The 17,856-nt window shown below is 47.5% G+C and overlaps 3 protein-coding genes across 8 annotated transcripts in view; 2 read left to right on the forward strand and 1 right to left on the reverse strand.

The window, feature by feature from the left end:
* plekhg2 (pleckstrin homology and RhoGEF domain containing G2) overlaps positions 1-3,014 on the forward strand; it is an 83,270-nt gene extending 80,256 nt beyond the window's left edge. For all 5 annotated transcript variants that reach the window (XM_023961328.1, XM_023961326.1, XM_023961327.1 and 2 more), the window contains one exon: positions 124-3,014. In XM_023961328.1, the coding sequence (XP_023817096.1) occupies positions 124-2,233 (2,110 nt within the window). In that variant the 3' untranslated portion in view covers positions 2,234-3,014. The remainder of the gene's footprint in view (positions 1-123) is intronic.
* Positions 3,015-6,452: 3,438 nt separating this feature from the next.
* On the forward strand, positions 6,453-14,665 carry il15 (interleukin 15). 2 transcript variants are annotated; one of them, XM_011482155.3, is made up of 4 exons: positions 6,453-7,556; positions 8,317-8,364; positions 10,937-11,074; positions 14,113-14,665. In XM_011482155.3, exons 1-4 carry the CDS (start codon positions 7,419-7,421, stop codon positions 14,221-14,223), a joined length of 435 nt encoding a protein of 144 aa, XP_011480457.1. In that variant the 5' UTR covers positions 6,453-7,418; the 3' UTR covers positions 14,224-14,665. The 2 variants fall into 2 exon arrangements, with proteins under 2 accessions (XP_011480457.1, XP_011480458.1); XM_011482156.3 differs by having other exon boundaries at positions 6,459-7,556; positions 10,940-11,074.
* Positions 14,666-15,720: 1,055 nt separating this feature from the next.
* On the reverse strand, positions 15,721-16,417 carry triap1 (TP53 regulated inhibitor of apoptosis 1). The gene has a single exon (XM_023961836.1). It carries the CDS (start codon positions 16,308-16,310, stop codon positions 16,086-16,088), a length of 225 nt encoding a protein of 74 aa, XP_023817604.1. The 5' UTR covers positions 16,311-16,417; the 3' UTR covers positions 15,721-16,085.
* Between the last annotated feature and the right edge of the window lie 1,439 nt (positions 16,418-17,856).

The following is a 17,856-nucleotide window of genomic DNA, read 5'->3' on the forward strand; positions in this document are numbered from 1 at the left end:
CTGACTCTATTTGTGAACGTCAGCTGGATTTTGTCAGAGCCCACAAACCCATGCCGTTGTCTTTCTCTACTTCCAGTGGAAACCTTCTTCGATGTTTGATGGGAATCTTTGTTTCTCTTGCAGGAGGACCCCCGACAGGAGCTCAGGATCCCCCTTTTCCCCCCAAACATCAAACCCGTTGGGTCGATGCTCAGAGACCGCCGCTTCTCCAAACCCTTCGGCCTTCAAGTCCAACCTCCCCCAGCACTCCTCCTCCTCCTCCTCTGTGAGAGCACCTCCCTGCTCCTCACCGTTCAGAGGCCTTTCAGCATCGTCCCCCACCCCCAGAGCTCTGGTTGGCACCACCTCCAAGGCTCTTTCCTGTTTGTCTCCTCCACCCTCGCCCTCTGTTAGATCCCCTCCTCCTTCCTACTCGTCCTCTGCGAGGTCTCCATCCTCCACCTCCTTCCTGTCTCCCACGCCGTCCTCCCCCATCTCTGCCTTCACCAGATCTTTAGCTGCCTCCTGCATCAGCCAGTCCATCAGCCAGAGCATGGCTAAGACCGGCTCTTCCCTGCAAGAAGCTCCACCCATAACTCAGAGCCCCTCCTCCACGCCTCACCTGCGGCGCCGCTCCCCATCTCCTAGACTCCCTCCATCCCAGCGTGGAACCAGCACACCGTGGTTCACCCCGTTAGGGAGCAGAGATGAAGCAGGCTCCTCCCTGCAGCCCCCCTGTCCTCCCCTGTCTCCCTCCCCATGCCGGCGCTCCCCCTCCCCATCCAGCAGTCTGGTTTACCCCCAGCGTCTCGGCTCCAGTCCCTCCCCCCGCCCCTCATTCCTTCACCCGCAAAGCGATTCCTCAAACAACAACAACAACAACATGGTTGGTTGCTATTCGCCAAAGGCGTCTCTGTCCAACGGCGTGTTTGGCGCGGCGGCGGCGGCGTCCCCGACTCACAACCCTCCCCCATCGCCGTCCTTCAACCGCGTGGCTCGACCGTTTTCTGCGTCAGAGCCGAGCTCTCGGGTCCCGTCTCCGTCGCCGTGTCCCGTTTCCTTTCACCGCCTCTGCTCTCCACCTCCACAACACAACTACTCCTCCCCCCTGGCAAACAAGCCCCCTCACCCCCGCAGCGCCAGAGTTGGGGGTCCAAGTCCTTCAGGTCTCACTTTGGAGCTGCCTGGGACCTGTTCAGCAAGTCCAGCTTTGGGGAATTCCTGCGTCAGTCCTCGGATTCTCTCCCCTCCTCCCATTGGAGTGTCGCTTTGGACAAATAATGTCGCGGCGCCACAGCCGAGAAATCCTCGGATCGCTTCTCCTTCCTTCTCCTCAGATGGATCTTTGTTCCCTCCGTTCTCCTCCAGTCCTTCCCGTTCTGAATCCTGTCCTCCGGCAGCGCCAGTCCTTCGTAGATCCTTCTCCTCCACTCTGGCAGACAGACCTTCTAGTCCCGTTCGTAGTCCCTCCGGTGGGCTGCGGCGTTCCTGGGCGGACAGCGGCAGAAGGTCCTACGGCCTAACCGGAAGCAGCAGGGCGCCGTTTGACCAGCAGGATCCGAGTGATGGGGCCTCCGTCAGCGGCCTCCCCTCCTGCCTCAGCCCTCGAGCTGGCCTTCAGTCAGCGCCGTCGCCCAGCAGGTTTACCCCCCAGAGGGGCATCCTTGGTGGGCAGCATTTCCCCGTCGTTCCTTGGTCTGACGTTCAAGAGCTTTCAAGCAAGCGCAGCGGAACAGAGCAGCTGGAAAGGTCTTCTCCTACGACCACCACTGCTGTTCCCTCAGCCTCCAGCCCCCAAACCCCCGCCTCCCCCGCCCCGTCAGACGGCGAATGGGGAGACCCAGAACTGGAGGAGGGAAGCTGTCGCAGCCAGCTGATCTGTGCTTACGTAGCCCGGCCCCCACCGGAGCATAGCCCACTTTTCTCTTCCTCAGGAATGACCTCACCTGCACCGGTCCATCAGACCGGAGGCGTTCAGAGACCGCCCCAGGTCCACATGACCCCACGTAGCCCCTCCAGCCCCCCCAGGTCCGGGACTCTTCCTACTGTTACCAAACAGGGGAACCAGAGGGCCAGTTATGCAACCACAGTGAACCTCCAGATCGCTGGAAGTGGACGGATAACTTCTTACAGCTCTGCCCAGGTGAGCCTGACCCAGACCCTGCAGGGTGGGGCCGGTTCTGGAGGGCCGGCACCGGGACAGTTCATAAGGAGGGTCAGCATCAACGGACTCTTGCCTGGTCCTCAGAGCTAGAACTGAGGGGGGTTCAAGTCCAACAGCTTCAGACCCAAACGGCTGCTGGTTCAGACCTCCAGAAAGCCTGAAGGCTCCTGAGATGTTTGGGGTCTGCATTTGGAAACGAAACCTCCCCAAACCCACTGGACTCTCATCCTGATGTGCCTTTAAATCCATCCAGATGTTGCAGAGTAAAAACAGAGAAGGCTTCCAAAATGAAACCCAAACGTCAGAGAGCGTCTGGATGTGATCTGTGGAGGACAGAACTCTCAGAAAAGACTGTTTTGCTTTTTAAAAGCTGAAGTTCTTCCTCCTCGTGTAAACAGAGACTCGCTGAAGGTCCAGGAAAAGACCTCTGTATGCATGTACACTTCTGCTAGAGAGGTTGTTACGTTGGACGTCATTGGGCCAGTGTTTACTGGGCTCTCTATTAATCCTCTTTTTATTTTATTGATTATTTATGAAGTTAGTCTGTTTCTCTTTGGCACTTAGAGTCCGGTTGGTGTTTTTGCACAGCGCCCTGATGCTTTGAATGTGTTTATCTGAAAAAGTCGTCTTTCCAGACGTTTCTGCAGTTTTTCTTCCTGGCTTTGTACTTTGATGTTCTCCACAAACTCATCCTCAGAGAGCGGGAAACCGTTTCCATCTGACAACTGTTTAAAGCTGTTTTCCCTTGGTGTTAAAGACAGAAGTCCTGAAGGAGAAGTTCTGCAGGGTGCTGGTACCAAACTCGATGGAAGGAGAACCGTTGATGAATTCAGTTAGCTCCATGAAAGAAATAAAAATGTGATGTAAAGTTCATGGTTTCCTGTGTCCTAACTGTTCCTCTGGATTCAGAGCTAAAGCAGGCTGCAGATGCAGCCGTTATCCTCCGTCGGATGACTTTCCGCTGTTCAAGCATCTAGCTCTGGTTAAAACAGAGGAAAGGATCTTCTCCAGCAGTTCCACTGGTGTTCCACCGGTGTTCCACTCCATGCAGGGGCGTGGCTGTTCCGCTTTTCCTCTCTGTCGCAAACCTGTGTGTGGAATTTGTTGTTTGACCCCTCCCCACCATTTGGTGGTTTAACCCCCCACTCCAACCCTTTAATGCTGAGTATCAGTCAGGTGGAGCATTGGGTCTTTGGTATGACTCGACTGTGGGTCTGAACCCACGACCTGCCAGTCTCAGGGTGGACACTCCACCACAAGGCCGCTGAGCTGGTCAGACTTTGATCTAAAGTTCTGTCAATCATTGACCTTGGCTCATGTCCAGGCCTCCACAGCTTGTGTCCTGGTCAGGGTCACGGGGTCGCTGCGTTTGGGCAGAGGCGGGCGGGGTTTCCATCACAGGGATCGTTAGAGAACAGGAATTTGAAATCCTGGAAAACTCGTCAACTCTGTCCGTCTCGGCTTCAGTCGTCTGCTTGTTTCTCCAGGTTTGTTTATGAGCTTTAGCCGTCCCTCCCAGAACCAGACCAGGGCCTCATTTCTAAAGGTTGCGTACGCACAAAAGAAGGCGTACGCCACTCTCTACGCAATAGTTGAGATTTATAAAAAGCAAACTTGAGGGGAAAATGTGCGGTCCTTCACGCTCTGACCCAGGCGTACGCACAAAAACGGGTGAAATGAGAAACGGCGACACCGTCGGCAGATGGAAGAAACTCGTGAAAGTGAAAATGACAATACTGCCTCTCAGAAATAACATGAAGACTTCACAAAGCAAGTCTGACAATTAACAGCTACACCAACACCCGTTTGATCGATCAACAGTGAAACAAACAAAAGAAATCAAACGAAAATTACAACAGAAATTCAAATGAACACTTATTTGGAAAAAGAAAAGTGAAATATGTTCTGCAATATTGGCATGTTGTGCAATTCATCCTCATAAATAATATAGTTAACAGAACGAAATAATGTACAAAACTGATATTCTCCTCAATGTGTCCGTCTGGAGGAGCAGATATAGGTGCAGACAGACAGATGGATAGATAGAGAGAGATGCATTAATTGTCCACTGGGGAAAGTTGTTTTCATAGTAAAACATTTCTTCATAAGCTACAGAATTATGGTATTCATGCATATGCCTTTAGTTTGTTTTATTTTTGATAAAACAATGTATGGCGTATGTCTCAACCATTCAGAGAGCAACAAGAAATTACATTTGCTGATCAATTTCCCATTTCCACGTGGATTATTACCGACATCTGTAGCTTGTCAGATGTAATTAAATGGATGGAAATAAAATGCCCCATCACAATGCGTAATGACGCACAATGGCTGATCTTGAGCTCTTAGAAGATGTGGCAAATGGAAGAATTCGGAGTGAACGCATCTTTAGACAGCAAGGAGACTTGTTGGCAAACGAGGACGAGTGGCTTATGAGCCGGTTCCCACTTCCTCCAGCCGTCCTGTTGGACCTCTGCGGGCTTTTGGGCAGAGGAGCACTCGGAGGAACTACGCGTCACCCGGTGGCAGAGACACTCTGGCGATGCAGCGCCAGACGTTTTTTTTGCCTCGACTTTGATGTCCGACCATTTCTTTTTTATTTCGGCCACGGTCCGAGGTTGTGAGGCTACAGCATTTTCGGCGTCCGCCACCGTTTGCCGCTCACGTGGCTTTTTGGCATTAGTAATGCCCACACTGTGCCCTCCAAACAAAATTCTTCTCCTCTTTTCCACCTCGCCAACGATAACTTCTACTTCACATTGAGTGAAGTTACGTTTTTTTCATTTCCTCTCTGTGTTTGCCATGGTTTCCCAATCAATGAATATTCATTTGTGGGCGTTTCACGGACTATTTATGGGCAACTATGGGCGTGTCATGAAGCCGCAAAAGCTGCGCTGCATTTAGAATCGGTTGTGATTTATTAAGGGAAAGATGCGTAGGATGTGTGTGCGCACGGTTTTATAAATCTGAATATTTCTGGGCTTACGCACGTCCTGTTTCATCCGTACGCCACTTCTGACTCAAATCCTACGCAAAGTTTTAGAAATGAGGCCCCTGGTCCTCACTGGGTCTGGTTCTGCTGGCGGTTCCTGTCTTTCCCTTATTGACCTTTGCTAAGCTTCACTGGAATGATCGGAATCAATCCCGTCTGTTTCCTTGTTTGTGTTTCCACTGAAGCTGTAGAGAACTTCCGGTGTGAAGCTGAGCTTTCCAAAGAAGAAATGTCAGGCCGTGTTAGGCTCCTGCTGCCAGAACAGCTGAGGCGTGAGGGGTCGACGCCCCAGCCGCGTGTGGGAGGAGCTAACGCCAAATGTTTTCAGGCCGATTGCTACATGAAGCGGTGTTTGTGTGCATCTCATTGAAGATGTTTCGAGCGGTGATGGTTGTGAGAGGTCATTTTACAACATTTCATGTTCCACCCATCATGTTTCTACAGTGACCTGACACGGGGAATAACGGTGCACAGTGTGCTGCAGAGCACGCCATGCTCTAGTTTGAGTCTGGTTTTTATGATTCCCCTCTTGAACGACTGTGGGTCACAGAGACATGGAGGTAGCGGTGGAAAGCGGCTTTAGCGACAGGAGGGAGAGCGATGTTACCGATGCTTCTGTTTTTAAAATAATAAACCCGATCTCTAGACATCCTCCGTGTCTTCCATGCATTGTAATGAGATCCACACAGACAGAAATGTGACGGTATCTGCTGCTCACATCCGTGTTTTTAAATGACATCACGTGAATTCGTGCACGAATTAACATTTTTTTTTACCCATGTCAGGTCACGGGCTCCGTATGTTCTGACCAAACATCGCGTCTTGAGACCAAACTTACATAAAACTAAGAGAAAAGAATATTTGAAAACACTTTTGTCAATAACCTCCTAAAATGCCTTTTTCCCTCGTCCGCCTCCTAACGTCCACATTAATATGATGTAAACTATACTTTATTTTTCTGTATTGTTTTGTTGAAGCCCCTAACTGTTGGAACATCTGTTTTGACAAAGATGTCTAATAATTGACAGTGGCACATGTGTCTCACGTAACCCCGCGACCACAACCTTTGCTCTTAGCGACACATTGATCCTGTTATGGATGAAAATCAGAAAAGTGAAAAGTTTACATTTCATGAATTTTGTAGCCCAAAAAAACCGCCAAGTTGAATTCAACAGAGGATACGTGGAGGAGGCTCTGGCACGCACTGTTCAACCTTTATTTACCCGTAACTGAAGACCATTCGTCTCTCCTCCTGGACAAACATCTCTGTGACTCTAACGTAAAAAGTCTCAATAAAGACGTGTTGTTCAGCGTCGGTCATTCATTAATCATGACTTTATTATTTTTGTTTTTTTAAAGTACGCCTTTAAATCATTTTTAATGAGATTACATCTGCTATTTTTGTCCAAGCTAAACATCAAACATCAAACACTGGCTGTTATTCCATAAACTCAATTAGTAACTACTGAGGAACAAACTCGTGAGCGCCCTCTCTGATGAGACTGTGCTACTGCGTTCCTCACCAACTGTATTCTGGGCGGTTTCAGGTCAAAGTTCAACACAAAATAAACGACACAAACATGAAATACGTTAAATGTTAAATAGGAAGGGTTGAAATGCAATAAAATGTCCTACAATTATCTTTTTTTTAAATAAAGCATTAGATTTAGACTTTTATATATTTGGGGTTACAATGGGGTTGTTTTGTCAAATCGTGCAGTTGCTATGGCAACCCCTAGCTACTTCCTGGCCCTTGGGTGTGAGGATTAATAGAGGAATTCTGAAGAAAGAGGGATGGAGTAGGAGGAGGAGGCAGAGGAGGAGTCAGTTCAAGGAGTAGAAAAGCCCCAGAGGGCAGAAAGGGAGCTCTGCTGAAGGCTTGTCCTCATGCTGCTCATCCATGTGCTCCCGTCCTGCTCCTGCAGGAGACGCGTCCAGGAGGAGAAGTGAAGCTGCAGGATCAGCTGCTGGAGCAGGAAAACCAGCCTTCTGAGCTCTGCTGGCAGGAGGAGGAGCTCCTGCCTGTTTTCAGGAGTTCCTCTCAAAACTCGGATGGTGGCCTGGAAGCTTTGAGTCTGTGCATGAACCTTTTGATGGGAAGAGTTTGATCCATTTCTGGCTGAGGACCCCCCCTCCCTCTGAACCGTCCGGTGTGGGACTGAAGCCTGCAGGACTCCTGGATCACACGGTTGTTGCTTTTTTTGGCTCAGCCGTGGCGGAGCATGCACGGCACGCTGGTGAGGATGCCGAAGTGATTCAGATGATGGTTCTGCTGCTTGTGCCATGCTGAGGGGGGGTCCAGCTGTCCTCGGTGTGTTTCTGTGCTTCATGTTTCCTCCCATGTTGACATCGCCCTCCAATCAGTGCCCTCGAACCATCATCACCCTGGTGGAGCAGCTCAGGAAACTCAACTGTCTGCAGGTAAGACGACAGGCAGCAGCCAGACTCCGGTCCTCCCCGTCAGACTTTCCAGTCAGGGACAGAAATCTGATGATCCCTTCAGGACAACAACGACTTTTTCCATCACATCTCTGCAGCCTGCTTTAGTCTAAACCTGTGTGTAATCGAGAACTGGACCAACAGGAAATGTGAGCACAAGCGCTAAACTTTTTCATTACAAATTTACAACTTCAAAAGAAAACTGAAGTGTGGGGAGAAGTCATCTCACCGCTGCTCCTCCTGCAGGCGTCTCTGAGAGGAGGAGGTGCTGACTCTCATTCCACAGCCAGCCGGAGGTCTCATGATCCTCTGCAGAGGCGAAGCTCAAGTGTTTAAGCTGCTCCGGAAATTCTGAACAGAATCCGAGGCGGAGACTGATCCCAGCAGAACCCACTCTCCCAGGAAACGTCCTCAGTCTGGGTTTCAGAACCCGAAAACTAGTTCAGGAGACGTCAGCTCCTCCTCAGACTGTAGTCCTACTTTTTCTGCTAAAAGAACCGACTTTAAACCCAAAGAACTAAACTCAGCTCTGATCTGCTGCACGTTGGTCCTTAAATGTTTAACCTTTAATGATCTTCAGGTTGTAACACTTCAGCTGTCTGACAGTGGAGGAAATGTGGATGTGATGTGGATCCACAGACTGACAGCTTTGTTCGGTTCTACTCCATGTTTTGGGTCTTTGTGAGCGAGGAGCTGAGCTGTGAGTCGTCTGCACGTTAACAGACTTGGTGTTCCTCTGCAGGACTGCCCGGACTCCACGCTCTACACACCCGATGTCCAGGACTTCAAGGTGAGCTTCTGCACATCCTCAGCCCCCCCTCGGGTCCAGCCGCAGAGGAAACATGCAGCAGTTCGACCTTTTCATTCGTAACAAACGCCAAGAAGAACCAGACAAAAAGGGGTTTCTTGCCAAGTGCACGAAAACGTGCTGATGGCTGAAGGAATGCAGGAGAAGTGACAGGAACAGGTCAGAGTTCACCGATGAAGGTTTTCCTTCTAACCCAGAGGATCACAGAACGCAGACAGAAACTGGTTTTACCTGCTGCTGAAAATTAGACAACAAGAATGTGGGGTTTGCTTCTGTATTGGATGTTCGCAGACTCTTGGTTCAAGTCTTCTTCGGGTCTCTTCCTTTCTGGGACAGTTTCGGAGACTCTGGCTGGAACAGCTGATAACACACCCACCCCTCCAAAAAAAACCTGCTTTGGTTTGCCCTCACAACAAAACACTGTCAGAGGAGAAACAAGAACTGAACCAAAGCGTCCGTCCCAGCATGCATTTCCAAACATCTTCATGGTTGCTGCTCCTTCTGATTCACTCTGTGGCTGTTTGGTTCTCCTCCCAACACACGGAGCCTCCAGCACCTCCCCCCTTTGGTTCTCCTCCTCCTCTTTCTTCTACAGTCTCCCACAGAGCCACAGTATGAAAGCGATTCTGTAGAATAATTAAAAATAAAGGTCAAAAGCAGAAAAATGCTTTTTCATTTTCAAAATGAAGCTGCATTTTTTGGCTCAAATGCTTTTTCATTTTCTTCCTCAACACTGCTTATTCTGTGTCATAATTAAAATGCAAATGCAAAGAGGGGATTGCATTTTCATTTTAACATCCACCCTGCGAACATTGTCACAATATTCATTTCGAAAAAGCATTTCCAGCGGGGAGGCGGGGCGATGACATCAACACCTAACACCTTCAGCGGTCCTCCTCCTGACGCACCGCGGACTAGCTTTTTTTCTTCGGACCGGGCACCGGTGGCAGCCTTCGCACAGCGAAGCGCGAAGCTCCGATCATGATCGCTGAAGGCGGAAATGCTGCTACGATCTGAGAAACCGTCATATGAATTTGTGTTTCCAGTGGTGTCCAGAACAAAATAAAGGATGATGTAATTCCCACATATTTACATCCAAGATGCTCATTGCCCGTTCAGAGCTTTAAGTACCTCCACGGAGTTCGGTAAAGTTAGAAAGATATTCATAGATTCGGAGTTCCGGCCTCAATAACTCTTCTGATAAACGTTCAAATGTGTCAGCAAGTATCTCAATCCTTTTGTATAAACACAGAGAGTGAACTACAAATGCATTTCTAAAGAAAAAAGATCGTTTTTTTTTGCCTTTTCATCAAAATTGTTCTCTTCGAGGTGTGAATGCAGACATGCAGCGAGCCGGCTGCCAAGGGACCGTCAACAAAGTGCAACCTCTGTGAAACACTGTGAAAAACATTTATTTGCTTTCTAAAAGATCATTGATTTTTATAGAATGGTGTTTCATAGCTCTGAACGGCCAATGAGCATCTCGGATGTAAATACGTGGGAATTACATCATCCTTTATTTTGTCCAATCATGATCGGGAGCTTCGCGCTCCGCTATGCGAAGGCAGCTGCCGGTGCTCGGTCCGAAGAAAAAAAGCGTGTCCGCGGTGCGTCCGAAGGAGGACCGCAGAAGGCGGACATGCTTCTATGTAGTCCTGAGAGGCTGTGTAAACTCATCAGAAGTTCACAACCATCACAAAGTCCTCTTCTCTGCCGCTAACACAAAGCTGCTCCTAGCATGTCTGTGTCTGTTAGCAGCCGGACACACAGAAAGCAGTGACGTCATCGCCCCGCCTCCCCGCTGGAAATGCTTTCTCCAAATGAATATTGCGACAATGTTCGCAGGGTGGATGTTAAAATGAAAATGCAATCCCCTCTTTGCATTTTCGTTTTAATTATGACACAGAATAAGCGGTTTTAAAGTAGAAAATGAAAAAGCATTTTGAAGGAATGCTTTTTCATTTTCATTTTGAGTCAAAAAATGCATCTTCATTCTGAAAATGAAAAAGCATTTCTGCTTTTGACTTTTATTTTCGATTATGCTGCAGAATCGCTTCCATATCACAGATGGTGTAGGCCACTTCAGCGAAGCCTCAAAGAAGGAGAAGGTATTTGGTTTGAGCCACACAGCGAGCAGACTTTGAGTTGATGCGTTGCACATTTAAGGGTTTAATGTAAATGTTTGGATAAAAAAGGGACGTGCATCCTAACACGCCATGATGGACCGACCATTTGAACTCTCCACTTTTCGTGCAGCCAAATATGTCTCGGGAACTCTGTAAATCCTTTTGATTACTGACAGACGCCAGGCTAAACTAACACAGACGCAATGCTTATAAATGTGGCCTCTTTTCATGGATGTGTAGCCGGGCGTCTGAAGAGAAGAGCTTCTCCTGTGGTGGTCCTCCTCAGTGGGTGGAGCCAACAGCAAAAAGCTGTTAGTCTTCTGAAGAGCTGCAGACTCCCTTGAGCTCCTGTTTTTTTGCAGCTGAGGTTCAGTTTTATCTTGGCGCCTTTGTCCTTTTGGTTCTGATTTTGGTTTCTGTGTCTCCAGCAGAGATGTCCCAGCACCACCCTCAGATGCTTTGTTGCGGAGCTACAAGTCCTCAGAGCTGAGCTCACCCATGATGGCTGCATCGCCGTCTCAAATAGGACTGCCAGGAGACTTGAAGTGTGGTCAAATCGGTACAAGGTAAGGAGAAGGTGGAACCGCTCAGAGCTCTAAACGCTTGGCTGTCCTTGCAGGCTTTCTAGAACCAGATTATTGGTTTGATGTCCAAGAGAACAGGGTGAAAAAAGTTTGAAGTTATAGTCCCATTAGCTGTCAACCATCTAGGTTGGGGTCATTAGTGAGTTTTAGCAATAGGACCAGACATTAAGAACCCAGCTGGAGCCGAGCTTTCCCATAGAGCATTTTACTTCCATCACTGATGTCACACGATACAAAAAGAGTCCCCGCTTCTGCTGTTCTTCTGCATGAACAATGCCCTGAGCAACCTGCACCTGCCTGCTTTGAGGGGGTCTCAGAGACCCCTGCACTACTGAAACGTGTCCTGACCATCAATCGTTAATGAGCTGAAAGATAACCTGAACTGGACCCAGACCCTCCTCAGCTTGACTGGAAGTTCTCGCTTAGATTCCAGACTCAAATGCAGACGCTAAAGCCGTGGTCACTCGACTCCCATGGGGATCGACCCGTTTGGATCCTGATTGGCTGCCTTCCTTATTTCTGACAGTCAGGCTGCAGCAAAGACCCTTTTCACTACAACCTGTCCACCGCAGAAAAAACACTCATGAACATTTTCTCTCTGAGCGGTCCACCACCTCCATGTGTCCTGCAGGTCAGGTGTGACCATTTGTCCACCTGCAGACGGCCGTATCCACCCCTGAGGACGGCGGGGACGAAGGCTGTGGTTTCTGCCGCAGCACCACCAACACATTGGCTGACGGCTGTTAGGCTGTCCAGCGTGGGAGCGGTTTGAGAGCCGGCCCACTTCTCATCTCAGAGGAGTCCTGCTCTGACGATGAAGCATGGGAAAAGCAGAGGGAGCTGGATTTTCTAAACGAGCTGCAGGGTTGTAAAGAGGCCATTGTTGTTGTTTTTTTAATTGGTTCCAGCGGTTTCTGCGGTTAAAGGCGTTCTGAAGCTTTCCTCATGCTAGGATTTCCTTCTGCAGAGCCTGTGAGAGTGTGCAGAGGGGAGTGGGAGCGTCCTCCGGGACCCCTGCTCTGCTCTCAGGACTTTGAATCAGCAGACAGCTGCAGGAGACGTTAGAACTGACTGCAGAACATTTGTTGTTTTTGGAGTGAACTGTTCTGAGCCTGTTTGCAGAGCTGCTTTCTGGTCTGAGTCGGTGTTGCCATGGCAACGCGGCTGTTCACTCGTGTGGAGTTTGTTGGGATAAAATCAGCTTTTGTCAGTCATCGCGGCCCCAGCAGAGCTTTCTCTTTTCACTGATGAGGACTTGGCGTGCACGTCTTCGTTGACACTCCACTTCACTGAACCAGGCTCTGAACAGAAGTTCTGGAAAACCCGGTTTGTTGTGGACTCTGCACAAACTGCATCCACTGTCTTCAAGGCAAAGCTAGTTTTCTGCAGATACGCATCAGGAATTCAGTCCAGCCTGTATTTCCCCCTTCATGTATCCGGTATTCTGCTTGCTAATCTCTGGCCCCGCCCCTCTCACCACGTCAGAGGAGGTGGCGTTGGCCTTGCTCCTGGTCATGGTGCATCATGCCAGCAGTAATTGTCTGTTGGCTTTCCATCAGAAACTCCCACGCAGTAAACTCATCTGAGCTTGTTTCTCTTCCATGTGGCTTCTGCAAAAAACTGCTCTCAGTGATGCTCAGACTCTAGACGCTTCCACATCTGTGGAAAACAAACTGCATCCACTGCAGGTGGCCATGAAGACTAGCTTGTTTTTAGACAGAAAACGTTCTTATCAATCGTGGTGATGAGTTTGTGGCGTTTCAAAGCAGCACAGTGGACACAACGGTGAATTTCACCGGGTGAATACTGAAGCAACTGACCCAGGTGCAGCTGTAGCGCCCCCCTGTGGTCTGTTTGGCTGTTTACGCTCTTGAGGTCTCCTGGGAACACAGGTTGCTCTGCCGATGAGTTTGATTGACAGATTAACTAGCCACTGATGACAGTAGTTGACCTGCTGCGTCATGAGAATCTCCGAATCGACAGCAGGGATTTCTCTCACAAATGTGGGGAGATTCACAAATGGGGGGGGGGGGGGGGGGGGTTGTGAATGCACCTTCTGCCTGTGAGTTCATGTTACAAGTCCACCTAAAAATCCCTGTTTGTGAAGCATCTATTGTGTATTACTGAAACGTTTATTGTTTTTGTGAAACACAGCGTGCACATTTGTGACAAACACTTATTGTGCATTTGTGAAGCATTTAGAGTGAATCACAGTGTGTGTTTGTGAAACACAACATGTGCATTTTCACATTTCTATTGCACGTTTGCATACATTTGTATTTGTGAATCTGATTTTGTGTGTTTGTGAAACAGGTTGTGTGCATTTCTGATTATTGAGACTGAATGGACGGACGGTTTTCGTGTTAGGAAGGTGTCCAGATGAAAGATTAGACGTTTTATCACCACTGCATGCACGCCAGACAAAATGGAATTGTGTTGATAGAAATGTTTATGGCAGCTTACAGACGACAAGCATGTTTGCCGTGTCCAAAGTTCTTTCAGCAGCAGCTGTTGTTGTCTTTCTCAGAGACACAACATACTTTGATCTTTAGTGACGTTTTTCACGTCACATTCTGATCAAATATTTTATCCCTTTTCCATCTTTGTTCTGTCGATGCTCAGAAGTTTATTTTAACCAGCCCCACTAGTGGGGACTTGCAGAACTGCACCCGACTCCGCGATGTTTCCATTTCAAAAGAGCTTCAACCTGGAAGCTGCTTGTCCCTGCTGCAGGCTGTGACCTCCTGACCCCATCTTTTCCTGTTTGCTGTCTGGTGTCGTTTTCAGCTGACGATCCGTTCTTGAACCTTCTGCTTGCAGGACTGTTTTGCTTTGCTCGTTACTTGGACCAGTTTTGATGTCAGGTTCACGACTCGACCCTTCTTTGTCCTGTTGCAGCGCCATCAGCCTGCAGAATGCTCCCCGTTCTGGGAGGTTTTCTGTCTTTCCGGCTGGACTCTGAGCTTCTCCTTCAGTGTTTGTGTGTTGTAACCCATCTGTCTTTCATCTTCTCTCTGCAGACGGAGCAGGACTGTCTTCAGTGTGAGCTCCTGGAGGAGACAAGCGTCGACAATTTCCTTCAAAGTCTTGTCTCCGTTCTGCAGAACATTTGCAGTGAATCTGCATCCTGAAGACGGTTCCAGAGTTTCTGGTTCTCCTCCTGGGAACAGGAAGGACACTGAAGGAGGGACAGGATGGAGCTGAGGACCCCGAAGGATTTCTGTTCTGTGTTTGTGGAGCTGACGGATGTGGATCTCTGGATCTGCTAGCCAGACGCCTGGAAGTCACAGCTGTGGGCCCCTCGGGGAGTTTCTGTGACGTCTCGTGGACCGGCCCTCCACCCGCCTTCAGAAACACGTGAAACTCTGATCAAAGCCGTCGTTGGAGCCACCATAAGTTTTTGCTGCGCATGCAACGTGTTGTTTCTAGCTTTACCAAAAATCTGGGGTTTAGGATTGTTAATTGGTGTTCTGATTCATCTCTGTCAGGGAATTGGAAGTTTATGTCCCGAAGCTTCAAAGGCTTCCCCCCCCCCCTCTAGAAATGGTTTTAATAAAATAATTCCAGTTGGTTTTTGTTGGCTTTCTGCGGGTGAAATAAAAAAACCACCACATTCTAAAACACTCCAATATTTCACTTCCAATGAAAGAGAATTCTCTTTTGGGGGGGCGGGGGCGCATAAAGTGTGAATAAAGCCATCCAAGGCTACGTGCAAACCGCGCACGTCTTGCACATGCTTCTAACACACGGGAGGCTGTTCCCTACTGAATACTCGCACGTCCTCACAGTTGGGAGAGTCTTGGTGTGGAAGCGGTGCAAATCCGGTGAATCTCGCTCCAGACTTTTCCTTTTTCAGCTCTATTCCGTTAAACGGAAGACTTGGTGTCATAGAATTCCGGACGGACACGAACCGCAATTATTAATTCCTCCTCCATGATTGATTTTCAAACAGTTGGCACTTCCGTGACTTAAAAAGGACGCCATCCATACGTCACTAACTAACCTGAGTCATGATGGGCCAAAGTTCAACCGGTTTAACTTTTGAGGCGCGTTCAATTTTTGTACATAGAGCCATAAAACGGACACACATTTACACGCATTGGAAGTGGGCACTTGAACGCGCGCTGTGGAGGGTAGACTGACCATAAATGTGGACGGCACCTCCGGTCCATTTTCCTGTTTTGGGGTCATGTCGTGACTAAATTCTTTCAGTTTAGGAAGTTTATTTAGAATTCTTAATCCTGACATGGCCTCCCTCCAGGGCCTTCATGTTGACCCCTCCAGAGGTGGACCTGCAGCTCAGAAGAAGCAGGCCAAGTCAGCCAATGACAGAGGTCAAGAGCCTGAAAGACACGACTCAGGGAATAATAATATTTAAAAACCTATTAAAGCAATTACGGACTGAAAAAATATAAATACATTATTTTTCCTATTTTGTTTTATAAATGGATCGATAAAGTTTTATAACACATTTTAACTTTGCTGGCCTGTTTTTTCCTTTGCATACAATAAAGAAAAGAATAATTTTAAGTTTTGATGTAAGTATTTAAAACGATGACAAAGAACCTAAATATCCTATGAAAAAGCCCAGAAAGGAGGAAGCGATCAGCTTCAGGAACAGAAGGAGAGAATATTTCATATCTGTTGTTTATAAAACATCACACAGAAAAGCCAGAACACAGACAGGAGCTTCATGACAGCAGCTGGAGGGTCGGGATCCATGTTTCTGCAGGTCTGATCCATCAGTGTCGGAACCATCCGGGATCCGGACCAGAACTTTGATGCAGCATCTCCTCTAAATGTTGCCGCCAGCCTGAAGGCGTCAGAAACCCCGCAGAGAGGCAGGAATTTGCCCCAACTGCAGTGAAGAGCCCGGTTCTGTGACGTCACTTCTCACAGTCCGTTTCTGCGCATGCTCGGGGCCCCTGGTGGTGGTTGGGGGGAGAGTCCCAGTTCGTCCCCCCTCTCCCTCCCTCCCTCCTTCCTCCCTCCATCAGCTCTCAGGCTTGTCCTTGTTGGGCCCCATGAACTCCACCCCGTCCACCGGGATGTCCTTCTCCTTGATGGCCTTCTGCACGCAGCGCTGGTACCTGCGGAAGGTCTCCGTGCACGGGTCGCCGCTCCGGTCGCCCTTCAGGAACTTCTCGGCGAACCAGCGGTTGAAGCACTGGTCGTACTCCCGCTTCAGCTCGGTGCATGCCTCCCCGACGCTGTTCATGCCGCTGCCGCCGAAAATCCACGCCGGACACAGACAGCGAGGATTCTGGAAGTGTTTTCAAACCTTCAGCTGACCCGACATGCGCACTCCGTGACTTCCTCACGAGGGGGAACGCGATTGGCTGATTTCGGAGGGACGTGCTCCAGACCAATGAGTTATATCACTAGAGGAGACATCACGTGGTTCCCCATGGGAGGAGAGCTCCGCCATCTTGGTGAGGTCAAGTTACTACTGCAGTACATGCATGTTAACACATTTCTTGCATAATACCAGTTCATTGTGCGGGTTTTAACTGCCAAAATCAGATAAATGAGTCCATGAAGGAGGTAGGTGTATCATTTCACAGGTAAGTATTTTAATTTTTTTCTTTTAATGCTGCAGGGGCTTCATGAATAGAACGCATGTTGACATGCATGATGCTGCAGGACTATTATCAACATGCTGCATGATGTACATTTATTTTGCTGTCAATATAAATGTACGTTTTATTTAGCTAAACCTGTATACAGCATACTAGGCTATTATAGTAATATAGATTTATACATTTATGACTCAGAGACTGAACCTTTCTTGCAGGTATCCAATGGATTCAGACTTAGGGAAAAAGTGGGCCTTATCTATCAAAAGAGTTAACCCAGATGGATCACTGTGGAACCAACTAGCAATACAGTCTGGCTGTTCAAAACATTTGTGGAAACAGATTTTGATGAGAGGCCAGACTGTTTTTTTTTAGGGTAAATCTATTGTTTACTTTTGGACTTCTTTTGAATATTAATATTAATAATAATAAATAATAATAATAATTGTTATTATTATTATTATTATTACCATTATTATTATTATTATATAATTTTTATTATTATTTATTGACTTATTATTTATTTATTGTTATTTATTGTTTGTATTGACTTACTATTGATTTATTATTAGTATTATTAGTATTATTATTATTATTATTGACGTAGTGTTGGGTTTTTCTAAATAATTTAAATTACATGTCAAAGAGGTCTAAAACTTCTAAATTTTTAGAAATTAATTTTAAAAATTCTTTCTAATAATTCTAATAATAATTTCTAATAAGAATTCCTGCAACAATGCATTTTCATTCAAGTTTGAGCTTTTAAGGCTGACTGTTTCTCTTCTTTAACAACAACAAATGATGTATCTATATATATATATTATATACATAAAATATAATGTATTTATATAAATGTATAAATATATTTAAATATAAAAATATATACAGTTTATAAAAGCTACTTAGACACCACTAAAATCACTAGAAATCAATGTTATGTGGGCGTCGTCGACCTCACCAAGATGGCGTCGCGCTCCGCCACCGTCGGCCAGGCTTCTAAAGCGGGCGTGTCTCCTCTAGTGATATAGCTCATTGCTCCAGACTCTTGGTTTCTGGACGTGACAAAGATGTGTTGAAAGACAGATGTGTCACTATGACCTGAACTATTGGCTACAGTTTTTTACAGTACATTATAAATTATTATTATTATTATTATTTTTTTACAATTTTTTACGACCTTAAAAAACT

The sequence above is a fragment of the Oryzias latipes genome, chromosome 13 (assembly GCF_002234675.1).
Source record: "Oryzias latipes chromosome 13, ASM223467v1".
Taxonomy (NCBI): domain Eukaryota; kingdom Metazoa; phylum Chordata; class Actinopteri; order Beloniformes; family Adrianichthyidae; genus Oryzias; species Oryzias latipes.

Coding starts and splice junctions, on each gene's coding strand:
- il15 (XM_011482155.3), top strand. CDS start 7,419: ATGCTGAGGGGGGGTCCAGCTGTCCTCGGTGTGTTTCTGTGCTTCATG. Junction 7,557..8,316: donor GGAAACTCAACTGTCTGCAG/GTAAGACGACAG, acceptor GTTCCTCTGCAG/GACTGCCCGGACTCCACGCT. Junction 11,075..14,112: donor TGTGGTCAAATCGGTACAAG/GTAAGGAGAAGG, acceptor TTCTCTCTGCAG/ACGGAGCAGGACTGTCTTCA.
- triap1 (XM_023961836.1), bottom strand. CDS start 16,310: ATGAACAGCGTCGGGGAGGCATGCACCGAGCTGAAGCGGGAGTACGAC.